Source organism: Phoenix dactylifera, unplaced genomic scaffold (assembly GCF_009389715.1).
Source record: "Phoenix dactylifera cultivar Barhee BC4 unplaced genomic scaffold, palm_55x_up_171113_PBpolish2nd_filt_p 001231F, whole genome shotgun sequence".
Lineage (NCBI taxonomy): Eukaryota > Viridiplantae > Streptophyta > Magnoliopsida > Arecales > Arecaceae > Phoenix > Phoenix dactylifera.
The window spans coordinates 17,932-42,698 of NW_024068566.1; the positions used below are offsets into that span (position 1 = coordinate 17,932).

A 24,767-nucleotide genomic window follows, 5' to 3' on the forward strand; every position below is an offset into this window, starting at 1 on the left:
TTAGAAATGCTCTTAAATCACAAGAATCAAGTGAATAATAAGGTTAACATACACAGAAAAGCACCTTACCTGTATAACAATCTAATGTTCCTATTGCTGATGGCATTTAACAACTTTAGAAAGGGTTAAAAATACCAGCATTTGCAACCACAAAATCTGGTCCAGTAAACTATGACACTGAGCCAAGCTGAAGTTACAGAAATAAATAATCAAGTACATGGGGTGATGAGCATTCTATTGTGCTCAAATTCACAAGCAATATTGGAGGTATAATGCCAAGAATCGAACTTATGAACCAGTCTTCATCTCTAAGAGAAATTTTCGGACAGCATTAGCAACATCTCTGACATGCAAGTCCAAGCATCCTACACAAATTGACAAGGAAAAATTTAGTTGTACCAAAAAATAAAATGAAAATATAAACATCAACATGCTACCAAGCATAGCAGACTGAAATGAACTCACCCAATTGGTTTAATGCATCTTCAAGATGGAAAACATAGTCCCTGTTGGGTCCGGATGGTCCTCCAGCATGGATGATTTGTCTGTATAACAATAAAGATATTCACATGAATTCCTATCACAAGTCAAGCAAGTACAAACTCGCAAATTTAGGATGAAAATTTGGTACTTGGCCATTTCTTCTAGTGGTGCTGGTCCTAAGTAATTCTTATTGGTCCTCGTGTCCGGTGAAGCCATGTATCTAGTTGGTCACAAGCATTATGTAGTGTTCACCACTAAAGAAAATTAATTAGTATAACTTAAATTAATTTGCCACTTACACCATTACACCATTGATAGTTGGAGTCGTAGAATCCGGGTCCTGAAATCATTTTGCATCCCCACCTTGTAGAAGATAACTTTGAAACAAGGAAAGCTGTGATAGTGTAAAGGACTTACAGTAAAGAAATCAAGATAAACCTTTGAGTCGTATTGCTTTTCCCTTACTTCTAGGTACTGCAAAATAAATCAACATATTGTGTAAATGGTTAAATTTTTGCATGCAACATAACTGTTTTTGATATATTAACAATAGAAGTTCAAAATTTTCTCTCCTAAAACCTAGGAATATTTTCTGTGCAGTTCTCACTTGATCTTGAAAATGAGAATTATTTAAGACAAAATAATGGTAGAACGTAATTCCACAAATACTTCAATTACAATTACATGTCAAAGTGCAACATCATTTCTGGGAGCATCTCCAAAAACCAAGGACAATTTTTCAGCAATTCCCAATACAAACTTTAAGATTTGAATGCTCCCCCACCTTTTTTTGATTATATTGTAAAACTAAATGATGATAGCAAGAAATTTCCAACATACTGGAGCAGAATTGCATGTAAATAGAAAAAGGAAAATAGGGGTACTTTTGGTTAACTGTTTCAAAATCAAGTATTTTAAGTTTTGTACTGCATAGGTTAAACCCCAAACTGCATGATTCTATGGCATAGACCTTGCTTCCAACCATAAGGTCATGGTCAGTTCCTTGGATAATTTTACTTAAAATTATAATTAAGCCTTTTATTATGGATCTTAACTGGGCTCAACCTGAGCGCCCAAATGATAATTCAGGAGTGGTTTGGGTCTCACTCAACCAGGGAATTGATTCTGCAAGATCTGGATTGAGTATAGTTTGACTCAGCCAAAGTCAAGCCTGGTTCAATTGAGCAAGTCATCAAAAAGGATTGGCCCAGGATTCAAGGCCAAAATATTCACTACTGGTCTTGCTCAACCAGGTGTTTGATTTTGCAAGATCTAGATTGAGTATAGTTGACTCAGCCCAAGTCAAGCCTGGTTCAATTGAGCAAGTCATCAAAAAAGACTGGGCCAGGATTCAAGGCCAAAATATTCACTATTGGCTTGAAGGCTCGTTTCACTGAGAGAAACCTCAAGAAAACCTATCTAAACCAAGAGCTCTTTCACCCAAAAAAAGAAGAAAAAAGGAGGAGACAATCAGGCTCAAAATCTCCTACTGTATGACAGATGCCTAGACAGCCACTCATAAATAAAAAAGTGTGGGAGTTGCTTTCACCCAGGATAAGAATCCAGTTCTAAGCAAATGCAAACCTTAAAAAAAAGACCATCTACAAGTACAGCTGTCTTCATCAGTCCTCTTTTATCTTATTCTTTTATCTTCTTCCTTTTGTACCACCATCCAAAATCACGTTGAGAAGCATAATTGTCTTTCAGATCCAACTCCTTCAGGTTTCAAAACCTTCGAGCTTAGGAAATAGACCTAGATCCCCTCGAGTCCCAACTCATGTTGGACTCAAAACATGAAGGCTTTTGTTAAGCTATATCTCATTTAACCAAACCAAAGAGCACAGCTTTCAAAAGGCTGGATATAGCTCTTTTCTTTTCTTTTTTTTTTTTGAACCAAATGTAATTTGAATGGTAACATAATTCCAGTGATCCCACAACCTTTGTAATCATGCATTGAAGGGAAAAGAGAAGAAAGAGTATTAATTAAATTTTTTCCATCATCAATTGGATTTAGCCTATGTGAATTTGCTAATTAAAGAAATTTTAGTAAAGAAATGAAGAACTTGATGTAAGATATGGACTTCCGGGCTTTCATAAAGAGGCTAGGTGGGCTGCTTACTCTCCCTTCTCCTATATAACTCATAATATACTTCTAGTCACTAGGTGGGCTCACACTTCAAAGGTTACAAGGCACTTCGGAGTGGAGAAGACTCTGTTGAACTTTAAAAGGTACGTCTATTGGCCAAAGATGCAGTAAGATGTGGCCCAATTCATCAAGGGTTATGTACCATGCAGCACATCAAAGCCCTCCAATAGAAAGTTGGGACTTTATATGCCGCTGTCAGTACCTAGTAGACCTTGGGAGAGCATCTCGATGGATTTTCTAGGAGGGTTACCAAGGACAAGACGTGGCCATGATTATTTGTTTGTCGTAGTTGATCGATTTAGCAAGATGGTAGCCTGAACCCATGCAAGAAAACGGTTACTGGAGAAAAAGCCGCTCGTTTATTCTTTCAGCAGGTATGGAAGAATTTTGGATTGCCTTCTTCAATAATTTCAAATCGAGATAGCCGTTTTCCGAGTAATTTTGGGAGATCTTTATGGGGAATGATGGATACTCAGCTGAAGAGAAGCACTGCCTTCCACCCGCAAACTGATAGACAAATTTACATTGTGAATCGTACAATAGAATATTGCAAAATGAGAGAAATAGAGAGAGTGGATATGAGAAGGGAACGAGACTACATCCAGCCATTCCACCCACATTTTTGTCCTTAATGCAAAAATATTACCAAACTCCCATGAATTTTCAACCCCCTTTTTCTAGTTGCTAATTGGCTATAAAGAGAAAAATATAACTCATGCCAATTTCTTTTCTTTTTCATGATGGCATCCAGTGCATTAGATCCAAACATTTTTAATGTGGCATGAAATTCAAATATGTTATGAGGTGGGCATCATTATATCACAAAGCACTTAAACATGGAAAAAAGCAAAAAAAAATTCATTTAAGATGCATTTAGAATAAAAAAATAAACAAAATGAAAGAACATGAGAAAGGTCCCAATACATTACTGAGATGTAGCATGGTACGGAGAGTCAATAAAGTACATTCCAAAATTGTACTGGTATAGTGGAAAACAAGTACCACCATCAGCATCGGTATTTAAATCCTTGCACCATACCCTCAGCACATGTGATGTACAAACCCATATTTATGCATGAAAAGAATACAAAATTTATGCACATAAAAATATCTATAAAAACAAAATGTCTCAAGTTGTGGATTTGAGGGCATACAATCACATCACAATTATTTTTCTTAATACATAGCATAGAGTGCGTAAGGCTATTTACTGACCAAGCATATTTGATCTTGGGACATCAGATCAAACAATTCATTCCTATGTCCTGGGAATATGTTCTTCAGTAATATCCACCTTAGTAGCATGAGTCTTCTATCTTGGATGGCCCACACGCTTCCTAGTCTCCTCTTATAGTTTAGTTGCAAGTGGATCAACAAGGGTTCGAACATAGTTTAAGTCGAGAAATAAATTTCTAATTCCACTTATGCTAGTTTGAGATTCAGCTCTAGCCAGTCACCAGCCTAGTCTCCAAAATATTACCAGACTTAGGTCTGGCATGAAATATGAGCAATATAACTTGGATTGGAATTGGTCTAGCATAGCATAACCACACCCAAAACATTTCTAGTAGAAAATCTCATTATGGTAGGCACCAAATGGTATGAAGCTCTAGTTCACCATTTGGCTATGAGCAACTTCTAAGGTGCATATATAGACACAAGGCTCATTTTTGTCATGCTACTTGTGGGCAATTCTAGATTGGCTCTAATACCAAATGCATGCTGCACATAGACATACTTATGAAAGTAAAATAAAAAACATATACATGTAAACTTTTCAACAAAACACAATGTTAAATTATAGGTTTTAGGACATACAATTTCAACACCAAACCAAGTATTTAAAACTCAATTTAGGTTTCCATTTTGGCCGCTGCAACAACAACCCCCCCCCCCCCCCTTCCCCGGAGTAAAGTTTCAGCTATAGCAGTTTTGGCAATTTTTCTCTGAGTTTTAGAGTTTTGGTCAAGAGCACCAAAAATATCTAACAAAATAGAAAATCAGAAAATGCAAGAAAATCAAGACAAGTTCTTTCACAACATCTTAATGTCTTATGAGTTATATAGGATCATCCTTGATGCACCAATATCAGATTTATGAAGATGTTTATATTTCTCAGAAGAAACTACGCTGTTTTGGACAAGACCAAAAATCCGATCTGACCGACTTTTTTGGTTTAAATAAATTTCAGTTAGTTTGACTAGTTTCATTCACTCTCGCCATGATTTCAATCTTTGCTGCCAAAACTACTGTTTGTTTACTTATTCATTTTGTTTAACAAGTTAATAAGATTTTCCAAAAATTTTGTAGGAGAGCTCTGTTACTTTGATGAATAAGTTGCATTTTAAAATAGTGAAATAAAATGGGTTCTTATTTATGCGGATTTTTCTTTCTTGCTTACATGGGTTGCTCAAATAAAATAAAATGACATCCTTTTATAGTTTTATTTCTGTTTCTTTCTGCTTAGTGTTAATATGGAACAAAATGAAATATTGCTGGTTGGGTGTTTTGTTGCTTAGATGGGTTATTCAAATGAAATAAAATGAATTAGGCTTCAACGGGTTTCCTCCTTGCTAATTATATGCTTAGTAGCTATCAAAATGAATAGGATGAAATATGCTTAGATACATTTTTCCTTACATAGATGACTAATTTAAATGAAATAGAATGAAATATATATTGAGAAAAATTTGGTCTAATACAAAAAAATGGTAAATATAGGAAATGTACGAAAACAGAAAACTGTAGCTAGATTACAACAGTTAGGGAAAAGTTCAAGGAAAAAGATGGCATTTATAGTGACTGGAAGTTTAGCATAATGCATTAAGCTTCTTGCAGCTTAATTGCATCTTGAAATTAGCCTTACCGAAGATGTTATGATCCTAAATATCTCAAAATATAATAAGAAATGTCAAATAACTTTCCTTGATTTTTTAGTTGTTTTACTTTTTTGTATTTTTGACTTAATTGTCCAAAACTCTAAAGCTTGGAATGAAGCTACTAAAATCATGAAAATTACCAACTGAAACTCTACATTAGGGACTGAAACTGAGTTTGAAAACCTTGGTCTGTTCAACTCTGCAGTGCTCAATAGTATTTTACTATATGTTCAATAAATGTTCCATTATTGACTTGGTTTCTTAGCAGAATTTTAAGTCCACTTCAATTGGTAAATTTATGACACTAGATGCTACTTTAAAATTGCTAAATATTCAAGACATATCCTATTAGTTGAACAAAACTGCAATGTATACAATATGTAAAAAAGTACTAATGCTTGATAGATACCTCTTTGCCAACATGCAACCCATACATGAAGACACATCAAACGAGTCAGAGGACTGAAAACTAAAATTACCTAAACACCCTAATTTCAACCTCAAGAATGGATTGGTTCATCAACTTGTTAAACATAGAAGCAACTCATCATTTTATGTAGTTGCATCCACAAAACATCTAAAAACTCATAGCAACCTATTGAATTTTCACCACTAAGATATACCATATATCAAATAAACATAGAATAGAGAGAATAGGAAACATATTAACTTCTTAAACAAAACAAAGTAAAAAGGGCAATATTGGTCAATTTTGGTCCAAAATATGAAAATCGATCAAAACTAAAAAATTTGATCAATGATGACCCAAAAAGAAAAATCCTAGTATTCCCAGTCAGTTTCCACTGAAGCTTTAAACCTTCACTAAAACCAGTGGGTTTTAATCTTGTGGGAGCAGTCTAACTGGTATGTCATATTATTCTAAATTACCTTAATATCCTCCTTTATAGCCATTTTCTAGCAGCCATGTTTCACTACCTCTCAACAATAAGAGGTCCACAGTTAGCATATGGTCAAAAGAGACCAACTTTACTTCTCCGTTTTTTTTAAATCTCCAATAAAGACTTCAATTTAATAGAGGTTGTAGATGAGGAAGTGGATGATTTCCTATTATTCATGGTTAAAGTGTCAACTATTGAAGATGATGGTGCATGTCTAACAGGCTAGCACATTTTATTGCCATGATTAAGCATCTAATTGTCAGCTATTTGTATTTCTATCCAAATGTGTTTCTTTTGTATGTCTCCATCATTAATTGTCACACCTCACCTTCACTAAGGATACATATGTTGGAGTGTGTGGAGACCCAAGGTGTTTCAGATTGCACATGGATGTATTCCGGATCGAAATCTTGGATGTAGAAAGCTTCTACAGGTTTTTTCAGCAGCAGTGGAGTCGATCCCAGTAGTCCAGGCGTCGCCTCGCACCGTGCCGGAGTCGACTCGCGTTTTGTCCAGATTTCGGATGTTTCCGTCTCGCCTGAGAGAGTCGACTCGCGCAATCTGGAGTCGACTCGCGCTGTGCGGGAGTCGACTCGCGCTTTGCTCGAGTCGACTCGAGCTTTGTCCAGTTTTTCAGATGTTTCTATTTCGTTTGAGAGCGAGTCGACTCGTGTTGTGATGGAGTCGTCTCGATGTCGGAGAGTCGACTCCAGCTCGGACGGAATTTATGGGAATTTACTGAAACAGGCGAAAAGAGTGCTATTTTTGGGAAATCTCAAGGATATAAATTTGTGGCCAAAGACTCTGGGGAATACAGAAGGTTGTGACGGCTAGGGTTACAACGAGATAGAGAGAAAGCCCTAAGAACGTGAGAGATTGAGGGAAAGAGTTTTTTCTCTTGTAAAAGGAAGAAGGTTGTTTCTCCTTTGTTCGAGCAATCAGTTTGTGATTGACTCCGGATTGTGTTCTCTATTGTAATTGTTCTACTGCAATAGAATCGAGCGGTCTTGAGGAAGTAGGCAAGCTTTGCCGAACCTCGGTAAATTCTGGTGTGTCGTGTTAACTGTTTTCCATAGCGATTTGTTTCGTATTGTTTTTCGTCTCGTGCAAGGTGTAAGATCCTGCAGTTCCGCGTTAGGATTATCCTCCCCAACAGGTTGTCGAAGTTGCTGGGGATTACGGGCTCTCCTTGATTTGTTTATCTTAGAACGAGTGGTATCTGGGCATACCACCTCTTCTCCCAACAACTGGTATCATAGCGCAAGGTTCGTTACACATGGCGAGCGAAGGCAAGATGCAGATCGAGAAGTTCAATGGTGCGAACTTCGGATTCTGGAACATGCAAATAGAGGATTACTTTTACCAGAAGGATCTGTATTTACCTCTCGGAGGAAAAGCACAAAAACCAGAAAGGATGTCCGACGCCGATTGGGAAGTCCATGATCGGAAGGCGCTTGGCACAATCAGGTTAACTCTCTCTCCACAGGTTGCGTTCAACATAAAGAATGAAAAGTCGATGATGGATTTGATGGCAACATTGTCGAAGATGTACGAGAAACCATCGACATCAAACAAAGTCTTTCTCATGAAGAGGCTGTTCAATCTGCGCATGAAGAACGGTGATAGCATGGCTGAGTTTCTCAACGACTTCAACGAACTCACGGCTCAGTTGGAATCAGTAGAAATCAGTTTTGATGATGAGATTGGGGCGTTGCTGATTCTGTTTGAATTACTGGATAGCTGGGAAGGCCTGGTGATGGCAGTGAGCAACTCGTCGCCGACGGGTAAGCTGAAGTTCGATGACGTAATCGGAGTGCTTCTGAGTGAAGAAGCAAGAAGAAAGTCCACAAGTACTGTAGAGTCTTCAGGAAGTGCATTGAACACATATGAGCGCAGTAGATCGCAAAAGGACAGTCGACATCGAAGCGGCTCGAAATCGAGAAAAAGCAGATCTAGACCACCTCAGAACAAGGAGGCCAAGGTACGCGGTACCGACTGTACCGACGTACCGGTGGGCATCGGTACCGGTACGGTACCAAACCAAACCGAACCGAACCGGTACTGTACCGATGGGGCTAAAAGCCAAAAAAAATTTGGAGCCGGTACCGGATCGGTATGCATCGGTACCGGTTGGTACGGTTCGGTACCGAAATATGTAGCTGTACCGTACCGGTAGGGTCCGGTACCAGTATGTACCGGCCGGTACCAACCCGTACCGACCGGTACGGCAGACCATGAAAGAGGCAGCATGCTGAAAATGCGGGAAGAAAGGGCACTTTAGGAGGGACTGCAAAGCTCCTAAAGGGAAGCAAGGCGAACACACTGAAGGAATTAGCGGAGATTCGGCCAATCTTGCTGAAGGCAGTGATTCTGATGCCCTAGTCCTATCTTTGTCTACCGGTGATGAGTCTTGGGTTGCGTCTTTCCATGCTACATCCCAAAGAAAATTTTTTAGAGGATATCAGATTGGTGACTTTGGCACACAGTCTACCTAGGGGATGGAGAGCCTTGCAATATCGAAGGAAAGGAAGTCGCGAAAGTGAAGATCAATGGTGGTACTTCACTAGAGCTGAAGGACGTGAGGCACGTACCTCGGCTACAAAGAAATCTGATTTCTGTTGGACAGTTAGCAAGCGATGGGTACAGAACAGCTTTCATGGATGACTAGTGGCAAAAAAGTTGGGACTCTCTATATCACCAACGGCACGCAAAACTCCATTACTGTTGCAGCTGCAGTTGTGGATGCCAAGGTGTGGCACCACCGACTTGGACACATGAGCCATCAAGGCATGATGGTTATGCATCAGATGGGCAAGCTGCAAGGTCTTAAGGCGGTCGAGTTAGATTTCTGCGAGGACTGCGTTCTTGGAAAGCAGAAAAAGGTGTCCTTCAGCAAAGACGGTCAACCTTGAAAGCTGGAAAAACTTGATCTCGTGCACACTGACATGTGGGGACCCGCTCAGGTATCTTCAATTGGTGGAGCTCAGTATTTTCTGACCTTTATTGATGATGCTACCAGGAAGTTATGGGTATTCTTCTTGAGACACAAATCATAAGTGTTTGGTGTCTTCAAGAGATGGCGAGTAGCGGTTGAACTCGAGACATGGAAGAGATTGAAATGCCTAAGATCCGACAATGATGGTGAATACTGCAGCAAAGAATTTGAAAATTACTGTGCAGAGGCTGGACTAATTATGCAGAAAACTATTCCAGGAACACCATAGCAAAATAGAGTTGCTGAAAGGATGAACAGGACAATCAACGAGCGTTACAGGAGCATAAGGATACATGCTGGATTGCCACAACAATTCTAGGCAGAGACGGCTAGTACTGCTGCCTATTTGATCAACAGAGGGCCATCTAAGAAGTTACAACTTGGAATTCCTGAAGAAGCATGAATAGGGAGAAGATTGACTTGGCGCACCTACGGGTTTTTGGCTGTACCGCATACGTCCATGTGGATTCCACCGAAAGAGGTAAACTAGACACCAAATCAAAAAGATGCATCTTCGTTGGATATGGTGGTCATCAGTTTGGATACAGGCTTTGGGATCCAGAAAATAGAAAAATTATCAGAAGCAAAAATGTGATCTTCAACGAGAAAGAGATGCAGAAGAACCCAGTTTCAGAAGAAAACCTAAGGAGCCAAATTTTGTAGATCCTGAAGAGGAGTCTACAAATTCTGATCAGAAAGTTCAGTCCAGGCAAAAGATGGAAACTACAGTTATGGCACCCCCTCCACAGCTAAGAAGATCCATCCGTACCACACACGGAAAGCCTCCTCAGCGATATGACGGGACTCTTAGCTATTTGTTGCTCACAGATAGTGGTGAACCTGAATGCTATCAAGAAGCATTGCAGGTTGATGCCAATGCCAAGAAGGAGTGGGAGTTTGCCATGGATGACGAGATGAAGTCATTGGAGCAGAATCAGACATGGGATCTGGTGGATCTACCCAAAGGTAAGAAAGCACTATCAAAGAAGTGGGTTTACAGGCTAAAGAAAGAGCATGATGGTAAGAAAAGATACAAGGCCAGATTGGTTGTCAAAGATTTTCAGCAGAGAGCCGGTGTCGACTTCACAGAAATATTTTCTCCTGTAGTGAAGATGAGCACTATTCGAACAGTGCTGAGCATGGTAGCTGCAGAAGATCTACACTTGGAGCAGCTTGATGTGAAGACAACCTTTCTTCACGGTAATCTCGAGGAAGATATCTACATGCAGCAGCCTGAGGGATACGTTAAGGGTGACTTAGTATGTAAGCTCAAGAAGGGCTTGTATGGATTGAAGCAAGCACCCAGACAGTGGTATCTCAAGTTCGATAGCTTCATGCTTCAGATTGGTTACAAGATATGCAATGAAGATCATTGTTGCTACTTCCAGAATTTCGGGTCATCTTATATTATTTTGCTGTTATATGTTGATGATATGCTAGTTGCAGGTTCTAGTATACGTGAGATAGCTAAATTGAAAACGGAGCTATCCAGAAAGTTTGCAATAAAGGATCTAGGAGCAGCAAAGCAGATCCTTGGCATGCGGATCACCAGAGATAGGTCCAAGCACATCCTCAGACTATCTCAGGCAGAGTACATTCGTCGAGTACTTAGAAGGTTCAGCATGGAGGGTGCTAAACCAGTTAGCACACCAAAAGGTGCTCATTTCAAGCTTTCAAAGGAAAAAAGTCCGAAGACACGGAAGGAAGCAGAGGACATGTCTAGAATCCCGTATGCATTGGCGGTAGGAAGCTTGATGTACGTAATGGCGTGTACACGATCAGACATTGCTCAAGCAGTGGGAGTAGTGAGTCGCTTCATGAGCTGCCCAAGTTTGGAGCATTGGAGATCAGTCAAGTGGATACTCAGGTATCTGAAGGGCACGGAAAGCATGGCACTATGCTATGGAGGGTCTGAGTTTCAGCTACAGGGATTTGTAGACTCAGACATGGCAGGAGACTTGGACAGCAGGATATGCACGACAGGGTACTTGTTCACCCTGGGCGGCGGGGCTGTCAGTTGGATCTCCAGGTTACAGCCGGTTGTTGCACTATCGACGACAGAAGCTGAATACATGACAGCCACAGAGGCGTGCAAGGAATTGATATGGCTTCAGAACTTAATAAAAGAAATTGGGAAGGAACAGAAGGATTGCAGGTTGTACTCCGATAGTCAAAGCGCAATTCATCTAGCGAAGAATTCAACCTTTCACGCGAGGACGAAGCATATTGATATACGGTATCACTTCGTGAGGTCGATGCTCGAACAGAAGCTTGTCAGGCTGGAGAAGATCCACACCAGTAAGAATCCTACGGACACGTTGACAGAGGTTGTCACGGTGGAGAAGCTAAAAGCGAATTCAGCTTCTGCTGGTCTTTTTTGAAGACATTGAGGAGGTACCGTTCCGATTCAGTTAAAGTGGGAGTAAAGAAATCAGAGTCTATGAGAAGGCACACCTAAGATCTCCAAGTGGGAGATTGTTGGAGTGTGTGGAGACCCAAGATGTTTCAGATTGCACATGGATGTATTCCGGATCAAAATCTTGGATGTAGAAAGCTTCTACAGATTTTTTCAGCAGCAGTGGAGTCGACCCCAGTAGTCCCGGAGTCGACTCGCACCGTACCGGAGTCGACTCGCGTTTTATCCAGATTTCGGATGTTTCTGTCTCGCATGAGAGAATCGACTCGCGCAATCTGGAGTCGACTCGCACTGTGCGGGAGTCGACTCGCGCTTTGCCGAAGTCGACTCGAGCTTTGTCCAGTTTTTCAGATGTTCTGTTTCGTCTGAGAGCGAGTCGACTCGCGTTGTGATGAAGTTGCCTCGATGTCGGAGAGTCGACTCCAGCTCGGACGGAATTTACGGAAATTTACCGAAACAGGAGAAAAGAGTGCTATTTTTGGAAAATCTCAAGGATATAAATTCGTGGCCAAAGACTCTGGGGAATACAGAAGGTTGTGACGGCTAGGGTTACAACAAGATAGAGAGAAAGCCCTAAGAACGTGAGAGATTGAGGGAAAGAGTTTTTTCTCTTGTAAAAGGAAGAAGGTTGTTTCTCCTTTGTTCGAGCAATTAGTTTGTGATTGACTCGGAATTGTGTTCTCCGTTGTAATTGTTCTACTGCAATAGAATCGAGCGGTCTTGAGGAAGTAGGCAAGCTTTGCCGAACCTCGGTAAATTCTGGTGTGTCACGTTAACTGTCTTCCATAGCGATTTGTTTCGTATTGTTTTTCGTCTCGTGCAAGGTATAAGATCCTGCAGTTTTGCGTTAGAATTGTCCTCCCCAACAGGTTGTCGAAGTTGCTGGGGATTACGGGCTCTCCTTGATTTGTTCATCTTAGAACGAGTGGTATCTGGGCATACCACCTCTTCTCCCAACAACTAGTATCAGAGCGCAAGGTTCGTTACACATGGCGAGCGAAGGCAAGATGCAGATCGAGAAGTTCAATGGTGCGAACTTCGGGTTCTGGAATATGCAAATAGAGGATTACCTTTACCAGAAGGATCTCTATTCACCTCTCGGAGGAAAGGCACAGAAACCAGAAAGGATGTTCGATGCGGATTGGGAAGTCCTCGATCGGAAGGCGCTTGGCACAATCAGGTTAACTCTCTCTCCATAGGTTGCGTTCAACATAAAGAACGAAAAGTCGACGATGGATTTGATGGCAACATTATCGAAGATGTACGAGAAACCATCGACATCAAACAAAGTCTTTCTCATGAAGAGGCTGTTCAATCTGCGCATGAAGAACGATGGTAGCGTGGCTGAGTTTCTCAACGACTTCAACGGACTCACGGCTCAGTTGGAATCAGTAGAAATCAATTTTGATGATGAGATTCGGATGTTGCTGATTCTGTCTGGATTACCAGATAGCTGGAAAGGCCTGGTGATGGCAGTGAGCAACTCGTCGCCGACGGGTAAGCTGAAGTTCGATGACGTAATCGGAGTGCTTCTGAGTGAAAAAGCCAGAAGAAAGTCCACAGGTGCTGCAGAGTCTTCATGGAGTGCATTGAACACATATGAGCGTGGTAGATTGCAAAAGGACAGTCGACATCGAAGCGGCTCGAAGTCGAGAAAAAGCAGATCTAGACCACCTCAGAACAGGGAGGCAGGATGCTGGAACTGCAGGAAGAAAGGGCACTTTATGAGGGACTGCAAAGCTCCTAAAGGAAAGCAAGGCGAACACATTGAAGAAATCAGCGGAGATTCGGCCAATCTCGCCGAAGGCAGTGATTCTGATGCCCTAGTCCTATCTTTGTCTACCGGTGATGAGTATTGGGTAATAGACTCAGGCACGTCTTTCCATGCTACATCCCAAAGAAAATTTTTTAGAGGATATCAGATTGGTGACTTTGGACAGTCTACCTGGGGATGGAGAGCCTTGCAATATCGAAGGAAAGGGAAGCGCGGAAGTGAAGATCAATGGTGGTACTGTACTAGAGCTGAAGGACGTGAGGCACGTACCTCGGCTACAAAGGAATCTGATTTCTGTTGGACAGTTAGCGAGCGATTGGTACAGAACAACTTTCACGGATGACCAGTGGAAGATCTCGAGAGGCTCGCTGACGGTGGCTAGTGGCAAAAGGGCTGGGACTCTCTATATCACCAACGACACTCAAAACTCTATTGCTGTTGCAACTGCACTTGTGGATGCCAAGGTGTGGCACCACCGACTTGGACACATGAGCTATCAAGGCATGATAGCTATACATCAGATGGGCAAGCTGTAAGGTCTTAAGGCGGTCGAGTTAGATTTCTGCAAGGACTGCGTTCTTGGAAAGCAGAAAAAGGTGTCTTTCAGCAAAAATGGTCAACCTCGAAAGCTGGAAAAGCTTGATCTCGTGCACACTGACGTGTGGGGACCCGCTCAGGTATCTTCAATTGGTGGAGCTTAGTATTTTCTGACCTTTATTGATGATGCTATCAGGAAGTTATGGGTATTCTTCTTGAGACACAAATCAGAGGTGTTTGGTGTCTTCAAGAGATGGCGAGTAGCGGTTGAACTCGAGACAGGGAAGAGGTTGAAATGCCTAAGATCCGACAATGGTGGTGAATACTGCAGCAAAGAATTTGAAAATTACTGTGCAGAGGCTGTATTAATTATGCAGAAAACTATTCCAGGAACACCACAGCAAAATGGAGTTGCTGAAAGGATGAACAGGACAATCAACGAGCGTGCCAGGAGCATGAGGATACATGCTGGATTGCCACAACAATTCTGGGTAGAGACAGTTAGTACTGCTGCCTATTTGATCAACAGAGGGCCATCTAAGAAGCTACAACTTGGGATTCCTGAAAAAGCATGGATAGAGAAGAAGATTGACTTGGCGCACCTACGGATTTTTGGCTGTACCGCATACGTCCATGTGGATTCCACCGAAAGAGGAAAACTAGACGCCAAATCAAAAAGATGCATCTTCGTTGGATATGGTGGTCATCAGTTTGGATACAGATTTTGGGATCCAGAAAATAGAAAAATCATCAGAAGCAAAAATGTGATCTTCAACGAGAATGAGATGCAGAAGAACCCAGTTTTAGAAGAAAAACCTAAGGAGCCAAATTTTATAGATCCTGAAGAGAAGTCTACAAATTTTGATCAGAAGATTCAGTCCGGGCAAGAGACGGAAACTACAGTTATGGCACCTCCTCCACAGCTAAGAAGATCCATCCGTACCACACACGAAAAGCCTTCTCAGCGATATGACGAGACTCTTAGCTATCTGCTGCCCACAGATAGTGGTGAACCTGAATGCTATCAGGAAGCATTGCAGGTTGATGCCAAAAAGGAGTGGGAGTTTGCCATGGATGACGAGATGAAGTTATTGGAGCAGAATCAGACATGGGATCTGGTGGATCTACCCAAAGGTAAGAAAGCACTATCAAACTAGTGGGTTTGCAGGCTAAAGAAAGAGCATGACGGTAAGAAAAGATACAAGGCCAGATTGGTTGTCAAAGGTTTTCAGCAGAGAGCCGGTGTCGACTTCACAGAAATATTTTCTCCTGTAGTGAAGATGAGCACTATTCGAACAGTGCTGAGCATGGTAGCTGCAGAAGATCTACACTTGGAGCAGCTTGATGTGAAGACAACCTTTCTTCACGGTAATCTCGAGGAAGATATCTACATGCAGCAGCCTGAGGGATACGTTAAGGGTGACTTAGTATGTAAGCTCAAGAAGAGCTTGTATGGATTGAAGCAAGCACCCAGACAGTGGTATCTCAAGTTCGATAGCTTCATGCTTCAGATTGGTTACAAGAGATGCAGTGAAGATCATTGTTGCTACTTCCAGAACTTCGGGTCATCTTATATTATCTTGCTGTTATATGTTGATGATATGCTAGTTGCAGTTTCTAGCATACGTGAGATTGCAAAATTGAAAACGGAGTTATCCAGAAAGTTTGTAATGAAGGATCTAGGAGCAGCAAAGCAGATCCTTGGCATGCGGATCACCAGAGATAGGTCCAAGCACATCCTCAGACTATCTCAGGCAGAGTACATTCGCCGATACTCAGAAAGTTCAGCATGGAGGGTGCTAAACCAGTTAGCACACTGATAGGTGCTCATTTTAAGCTTTCAAAGAAAAAAAGTCCGAAGTCACGGAAAGAAGCAGAGGACATGTCTAGAATCCCGTATGCATTGGCGGTAGGAAGCTTGATGTACGTAATGGCGTGTACACGATCAGACATTGCTCAAGCAGTGGGAGTAGTGAGTCGCTTCATGAGCTGCCCAGGTTTGGAGCATTGGAGATCAGTCAAGTGGATACTCAGGTATCTGAAGGGCACAGAAAGCATGGCACTATGCTATGGAGGGTCTGAGTTTCAGCTACAGGGATTTGTAGACTCAGACATGGCAGGAGACTTGGATAGCAGGAGATGCACGACAGGGTACTTGTTCACCCTAGGCGGCGGGGCTGTCAGTTGGATCTCCAGGTTACAGCCGGTTGTTGCACTATCGACGACAGAAGTTGAATACATGGCAGCCACAGAGGCGTGCAAGGAATTGATATGGCTTCAGAACTTAATAAAAGAAATTGGGAAGGAACAGAAGGATTGCAGGTTGTACTCCGATAGTCAAAGCGCAATTCATCTAGCGAAGAATTCAACCTTTCACGCGAGGACGAAGCATATTGATATATGGTATCACTTCGTAAGGTCGATGCTCGAACAGAAGCTTGTCAGGCTGGAGAAGATCCACACCAGTAAGAATCCTGCGGACACGTTGACAGAGGTTGTCACGGTGGAGAAGCTTAAAGCGAATTCAGCTTCTGCTGGTCTTTTTTGAAGACATTGAGGAGGTACCGTTCCGATTCAGTTAAAGTGGGAGCAAAGAAATCAGAGTCTATGAGAAGGCACACCTAAGATCTCCAAGTGGGAGATTGTTGGAGTGTGTGGAGACCCAAGATGTTTCAGATTGGACATGGATATATTACAGATCGAAATCTTGGATGTAGAAAGCTTCTATAGGTTTTTTCAGCAGCAATGGAGTCGACCCCAGCAGTCCAGGAGTCGACTCGCACCGTTCCGGAGTCGACTCGCGTTTTGTCCAGATTTCGGATGTTTTTGTCTCGCCTGAGAGAGTCGACTTGCGCAATCTGGAGTCGACTCGCACTGTGCGGGAGTCGACTCGCGCTTTGCCGGAGTCGACTCGAGCTTTGTCCAGTTTTTCAGATGTTTCTGTTTCATCTGAGAGCGAGTCGAGTCGCGTTGTGATGGAGTCGCCTCGATATCGAAGAGTCGATTCCAGCTCGGACGGAATTTATGAAAATTTACAAAACGGACGAAAAGAGCGCTATTTTTGGAAAATCTCAAGGATAAAAATTCGTGGCCAAAGACTCTAGGAAATACAGAAGATTGTGACGGCTAGGGTTACAACGAGATAGAGAGAAAGCCCTAAGAACGTGAGAGATTGAGGAAAAGAGTTTTTTTCTTTTGTACAAGGAAAAAGTTTGTTTCTCCTTTGTTCGAGCAATCAGTTTGTAATTGACTCGGAATTGTGTTCTCCGTTGTAATTGTTCTACTGCAATAGAATCGAGCGGTCTTGAGGAAGTAGGCAAGCCTTGCCGAACCTCGATAAATTCTGGTGTGTCGTGTTAACTGTCTTCCATAGCGATTTGTTTCGTATTGTTTTTCGTCTCGTGCAAGGTGTAAGATCCTGCAGTTCCGCGTTAGGATTGTCCTCCCCAACAGGTTGTCGAAGTTGTTGGGGATTACGGGCTCTCCTTGATTTGTTCATCTTAGAACGAGTGGTATCTGGGCATACCATCTCTTCTCCCAACAACATATTTAGTAGCCACGACTTTGTTAATTAGACAACTATAACCATTAAGCTATAGGCTTCTAACTATATCCAGCAAAGATGCATTTTTCTCCAATATCATCTAACTTGTTTCATTTGGCCTTTGATACTCAAGCCAATGAACCTCATCCAAATATTGACAGGATTGCCAATATTAAACCTGTTGCTACTACATGCCTCCTACGGTCACATATTCGTAAGTCCTTCACTAAGTCCTTTATCTGAAAGCATAAGTCTTGTCAAATTGAAGATTGTTTGGTGATTTCATTTTCTGATCCCATTCTGTTGCAATGGATAACAACTATAAAGTGCTGTCAAATGCCTTGGTGTGCTTAAAATATGTTTTGACATATTTGATTTATACTTTTGACCACTATCAGATATGAACATACTTAACTTTACAATTGCTCTCCAATGCAAATTTCTAAAAGCAGTAAATGCTTATGTTGATGAAGAACCACATGGCCAAGTTCACATTCCAACCACTTGTGCACATGAAAGTTTGTATCATGCTTGCAATCATATCGAATTCAACAGCAAAGGGCCTAGCATTCAGTAAAGTTGATGCAGAAGCGCGTACGACACACATGACAACACCCGAGTTGCAAGTCCTGGCTGCATGGGTCATGGGTCTTGATCGTTCGGGTTTCAGGTCCCATGCACATGGATCTCGAGAAACGATTAGTTTTTGATGATTAGCTATTTTCCTGTCTTAAGTAGGAAAGTTTGATTTTAGTTAATTATAGAAAGTTTTGATTTTTGTGAACTTTTTTTGGAGAACTTCTGATGTCAGCAAGAAAGTTAGTAGTTAGGGTTCTTCGAGTTAGAATAGGACTTGGAATTATATATTAAAAAGTTGAAGAAAAGAATCTCCTTGTACTACTTATAAATACCCCAATGAGGCTCCTCTTGTAACCACACTTGAGATATTTGAGATCCTTGAGTTATTGATTGGTGAAAATTCTCTTACAGAATTGTTCTTACATTATCCCTATTCCCTCTTTCCAAAGGTTTGCGAATTGAGTGTGTGAGAGTTGTATCCTTAGAATGGTTAGCCAAGATGGTATTTACGACCTTGGAAGAGTAATTTGTCCTTGCTCCTTTTCCAACTATCGTCATCCCCTCTTGTCCTACATGTCGTAGTGGGGTTGCTACCTTGCCACAATTAGTTGTGTTGCCGCTGGGAATCAATATGACCGAGGCGCCGAGCGGCTGAGTCGCTGGAGGGCTTGGCAATCGACTGTTCAGACCGTGGAGGTCAGTATAAGGTCATAATGTGCCTCTGAGGTGGCGAGGTAGGGGTCGATGTGTAACTAATGTTTTTTTTGGGTAATTTGTAACCTCTGAGGTGGCGAGGTGAGGGTCGATGTGTAACTAATGCTTTTTTTGGGTAATTTGTAACTACTGATTTTCATAATAGCTGTTTGATTGACAAAGCATTCACGAAAAGAAACTGGGAGTGTATAGTTGAATATGGGTTGATCATGGAGGATTTGCATCTAGAGTAAATATCCTTTTTACTCTTCTTGCATTTGAGTGCTTTAGTTTTCAATTTTCTTACAATGCAATGATTCTTGCCAGATGGCAATCGTTCAGATGGCAATAGTTCCAACACATGTCCTTCCCAAGATGGTGCTAGGAAGAGGAGACCGCTCTCGGACTTTCAGTCTGATGCCTGATTTGACTTGAAGCAACAAAGAAGAAAAAGTTCTCTTACTAGAGAGTGTCCAGTGGGAGACCCTCCGATGCCTAAATCAATAGACTCTCAGAGAATAGTGATATGTTGTGAAAGTGGTAGAGCGATAGCATAAAAGCATATGGCAGCTCGAGAGCAGTTACATAAAGGGTCCTTCAAGATTAGTTTTATAGGCAGGGGTCGATGCCCGTCACCGAAGGGTTCAGGCGTGCGGATCAGTCGTCTTTGGTAACCTATCAGACATCCCGAAGGTCACATGCGGGCGTTTCGCTCACGCATCACGTTCTGCGCAACTCGCCCTTTCGGTTAAAGAAACCGCTTGCGATCGTGGCCGAGGTGTCACCAGCTGGAAAAAGATTTTGAAATTTGAAGGACTCTTCGCACGCCTCTAGGCTGGCCACCTGGCAGGCTTTGACTGGTTGATTGGGGGCTTCATAGCGATATCTAATTGGTCGGTCCACCATGTTGGCTGTGGCCGGTTCCGAGGCGTATCAGGTTGCATTGGTTTTCTATTTCTTCTTTGAATTTTCAGCACAAGTTCAACACCTCTCCAGCATCAAAAGTTTTCCTTCTAATTCCAGTTTTATTAGTAAAGGCACCATAGAATGACATTTTTTGGAGCCTCTTTTTAATGTTTCAACAGCAGAATTGCAACTACATCCTCTTATTATATCTATATTTGTTGGGCTAAGGCAAAAAGATAATTTTTGTCCAGCACCCTCTAGAGATTAGAAGAAATAACATGAAACAATGCTGCCATACTAGTTAACGACCAAATATTTCGATATCAAAAGATCGTCCACTACCTTTATGACACCAATAAACAAGAGCAAGATTTCTTTGAACAACCTTAGACAAGTTTCTTCTTGACTGTGTACAAAGATCCTTTTGTTGTTCCAAAGTCTAGCTGAACCCTAACTATCCCTTTAAAATAATAAAGAAGCAAAGGGAAAAAAAATAATGAAAGGAAGAGAGAACTAAAAAAAGTATCCAACAGTTTCTGATGCACAGAAACACCCAAATGCCTAAAAGAGGAAAATGTATCCAAGATTTACAATTTGAAAGAAGAAACCAAATCTTTCAAAATCTTCATCTAATTGCAATGACCACAATCCAACATTCAAAAATAACATTACCTAGGCTTTGAAGTTGTAGTCCAAACACCTACAAAGGTCATCCTGATTACCTCACCACCAGATCCATACAACTCATTCAGGTGAATTGAAGAGAAAGCATAGAAAGCATAGTAGAATATGTGTGTAAATGGATTGCATTATACCAAGAATTAGGATTAAGCATCTTGGAGAAGATCAGCAAATGCATCAATTAAGATGTAGCATGAAGTTGTGTTGTCTCTACTAAATTCATTACAACATGGTTCACATAAAAAAGAAAATATCACTTCAATTCATATTCAGCAAATGAGAGAAAACTCAACAAGGTGATACATCCACCTTGTCAAGAATTTGATTTGGTGTCAGATGATTCATGCGCAAATTGATGAAATGAGTGATACAAGATGCAAGAGCATATGATACAAAGCACCTCAAAGTATATTACGCTAGCAAATGTTTCATTAAAATGATGATAAACATTGAAAACGGTCTTACTTCTAATGCATTCTTCTGATCTTCCTCTCTAGATATTTTGTATGCAACCCCCCACTAAAATCATGGAAACAAAAGGAAATTTTTATGTTAGTTTTGTGCAGCAATTAACTAAAATTAATATAATAGACTGAAATAAATATATGAAGCAAGTTTATGTCCGAGAATTAAATCCATATGAATGTTTTTGTAGTTGTACACATAAATAGGTTTGATGATTGTACTAGTGATCAAGGATCGTCGAATCGGTCCGGTAGGCATACCGGCCGGCCACCGGACCAGTTCGGTACCGGTTCAAACCGGTTCGAACCGGTACCAAACCGATACAATTGGTTCGGCTTCCAAAAGCCCAAAAAAATTGGCCTAGCTGGTGCCGGCTGGTACGGAGACCAGTACGGGCTAGTACGATCTAGTTTGGACCTGTACGGGCCGATACCATTTTTTAATGCCGAACCATACCGATTCAATACGGGCTAAACAGACCGATACGGGCCGGTTCAGCATTTCTTGCTAGTGATTGCACATGCCAGCTAACCGCACATACCATACACATACAGCATAGCAAAGACGCAATATCACTGCTCAAGATACTAAACATTCTAAGAGGTCCCATATTATTATTTATTAAACGAAGGCATTGATTAAAGCATACAAGAACATGACAATAGGGGCTTGTGGGTTTAAGCTTGTGAGTCGAGTCCAGAAGAGTGCACCTTGACCCAAGCCCAACCAGTAGGTGACCAAATCATAGAAGATAAATACTACCACAAGAAATAAATGCAGAAAACAATGTTTAAGCAAAAAGATATGAGGGTTAGTAAAAGTGCCTGAAGAAGGAAACAGATTTGTAAGCACTAAAGAAGCAAGGAACAGTTGGTAACTGCCAAACAAACTAGCCTGCAGTGTCTTTTGAGTGGCATCGCTGTATCTTTTAGTAACTTGAACAATCTTTCTACTGGTTTCCCGCCAATTTTCTACAATGTAGCCTCTTATTCCCATTCTATGGTATAGCCAAAATAAATTGTTTCCCAATGCATTACTTAATGATAATGATAAGTTGTGCAAGAAATGCATTTCTGAGAAAATTCATTCAAAGATGCCAAATGTTACATCAGCGGAACAAGGTAAGGAAAAAAAATGCAGCTAGACAAGATGATTGTTTTTAAGCATCTATCATAATATGGTTCCTGTGGGATTTGACTGCCTTTTTTTATTTCCTATAAGAATGATATTCATTTTAAGGCTACTTTAGAGTCAATATTGGGTAAGTTTATAGGAGCCTAGTACTCACAAGTTAGAGAAAGATGGAACGTCCTACAGTCACAAGGACTGAGCTTGAATTAGGTTTAGATGTCTGAAAATAGAGGTTCATGTACAAAGCACACTTCCCAAGCTTGACCAAAACAAAAAGTAGGGTAACATTTATTAGCATCTACCCAATCCCGGAACTGGGCCCCGAATTGAGTACCTTAGCAGCTCAAGCCTAAGCCCTAAGCCCAATTTATTTTTCCACCACTTCTATCAAACAGCATGATGCGAATGAGGATCTTGTTCAAATTAGGACTCTGTGAGCAAAATCTTGGATGAATCCACCCCACTTTTCATTTAATATGAAATGAAACAAAGAACAGGGGAGGAGAGAAAAGGCCACCCCTAGCCCCAACTTTGCTTCTAGTTACGGATCCCAGATAGATTCCAAGTACCCGCACATAGCAAAACATAATAAAGATACATCAATTTTCCCCTAACAGAGACCTCTTAAAAGTGCAGACAGCAGCACAAACACAGAGATACACACCACCAAAATAGGACTCAATTCTCCTGCTGTCCATGATCTTGTACCCTTGAAATTCTTTCCCTCCTTTTCTCTGCTCTCCTCCACACACTCCAATGTTTTCCTGTCCAAGCTTCGATGAAGTTATTCATGGAATGCGGAACCTGCAGAGCATTCCTTTCTTTCTTAGTGAAACATCTAGCAACTTTCAAGCCAAAACAGCCACACCAAGGCCAAACAGTGAAATCCCAAATCTCCCGAGTCTAGCATGGCACTCTTTTCGCTCACCATGTTGTCCACAGTGATTGCACAGAACCAGGCCACCCTTTAATATTAAGCCTATGCTTCAGATGCATCCATAATAATGATCAGACAAAGTGATACCTTAAGAATAGGTGTTGCATGGTCTCCGGAGCAGATTAACACAAAACACAAAGTCTACCCTCACTTCCTCAAATTCTTGATGGTTAAAATTTGATTCCTTGATTGCCTCCTCTGCTCACTATAGGCCTTCTAACCACAACCTCCCATCTGGAGGAGAAGACAATCACTGGCAACATTATGGTTGCCTTCCAATCTCATCCGAAGATAGCTTTCTCCTTCCAAGGAAACACCTCGGTGGAACCCTTGATGGCCTCTAACTTTGATCCTCAGAATCTCTCCTCCCACTTCCGTACCTCCTCATTGCTCAACTCCTTAGGCCTCCGTTGGTCATCTGGACATTGAATTTCCTTCTGGTGTCCAATATAAACATTAGGCAATTTACGTCAGCCATTTGATAACATATATATTTTCATTTTTCAACTGGCTAGAACTTCTTCAGATGACTACGAGCCTGCACCATACCTCATTATTTTTCATTTTTCCCTTTAAAGTTTAACAAATAAAATCTCACGGTTATCATATTTATAATAATGAAAACAAAATGGAAAATAAATAAACACAATCACTGCAATAGCCCTAACAAAGTCTTAAAAGATTATGGTGTCCATTCAAAACAAATATCAATAACCAAATCATCATTTTTCTACTACAGAAGATCAGGAACACTTTTCTTAACCAAAACATTAATACAAAACATGAGGCATTTTTTGTGAGGGCAAAAGGGACCATACGCAGAGTTCTCCGGGGAAGGCCTGCAGCGTGACGGTTCTCCCGGGAAAATCAGGGGTCCCTCGGTGATCGGTGCTGCCTGCCCACACACATCCCACAAAATCAAATCCCGGACTCGATCATCAGAAACAAATAAAGAGATGACGAAACGAGACAAGAAACGAATGCCTTGGTAGAAGACTCTGCGGTATCCTCGGATGAAGCCAACGACCCGCTCGTCGTAGTGGAAGCCCGTCTTCCATATGAGAGAGCCGTAGCCGAATACCCACATCACCATCTCGCTTGCTCTCTCTTCCTCCCTCTCTCTCTTTCTCGCTCTCGGTCTCTGGCGTCGAGAAAGACGACAGAAGCGGAGAGGGAAGGAGAGGGTGGGGGCTTTTAGGAGACGGCGCCTAAAAGAGAGGGCAAGAGGGTGGTGATTGGCCCTTTCCTTCCGGATCGTTGTCCGGAAATAATTTGGTAACGCAGGAACTCACGGAGATGGGAATCATGCTGACATGTCGCTTTTGTGTTATTCGGCTACACCAGTGGCAGTTACAACTCAGCTATAATACTTTTTTGTGTAAGAATCTGGTATAATTTTAGGGTTCTCCTTTTGGTTCTTCCAAGTCATGTATCATCATTTTTGTATGCATGAGGGCAAATGGGTCGGGTCGTTGAGCGACTTCCATCACCCCAACCGACCCGTTTTAGATTTTTGATTTTGGATTCGGAGATCACCAGATTTATAGGCAAAATTTTATATGTAATGGACGCATCAGTTAAGCATCACTGAAACCCTACCTACAATGTTTAGATCCCTTAGACCACGTTTGCTCAGATATATACTAAATTAGAAAGAATTTTTAAATAAAACTAAAATAAATGTTAATTTCCATTCAAAAAT

General features: G+C 41.4%; 1 protein-coding gene across 3 annotated transcripts; it reads right to left on the reverse strand.

Moving 5' to 3' along the window:
• On the reverse strand, nt 1-24,765 carry LOC103697269 (gamma-glutamylcyclotransferase 2-3). 3 transcript variants are annotated; one of them, XM_008779096.3, is made up of 8 exons: nt 24,050-24,751; nt 23,884-23,960; nt 20,998-21,051; nt 901-957; nt 783-823; nt 632-703; nt 466-545; nt 1-365 (listed from the first exon to the last, which is right to left on the reverse strand). In XM_008779096.3, exons 1-8 carry the CDS (start codon nt 24,156-24,158, stop codon nt 289-291), a joined length of 567 nt encoding a protein of 188 aa, XP_008777318.1. In that variant the 5' UTR covers nt 24,159-24,751; the 3' UTR covers nt 1-288. The 3 variants fall into 3 exon arrangements, with proteins under 3 accessions (XP_008777318.1, XP_008777320.1, XP_008777322.1); XM_008779098.3 differs by lacking the exon at nt 20,998-21,051 and having other exon boundaries at nt 24,050-24,765; XM_008779100.3 differs by lacking the exon at nt 632-703 and having other exon boundaries at nt 24,050-24,763.
• Between the last annotated feature and the right edge of the window lie 2 nt (nt 24,766-24,767).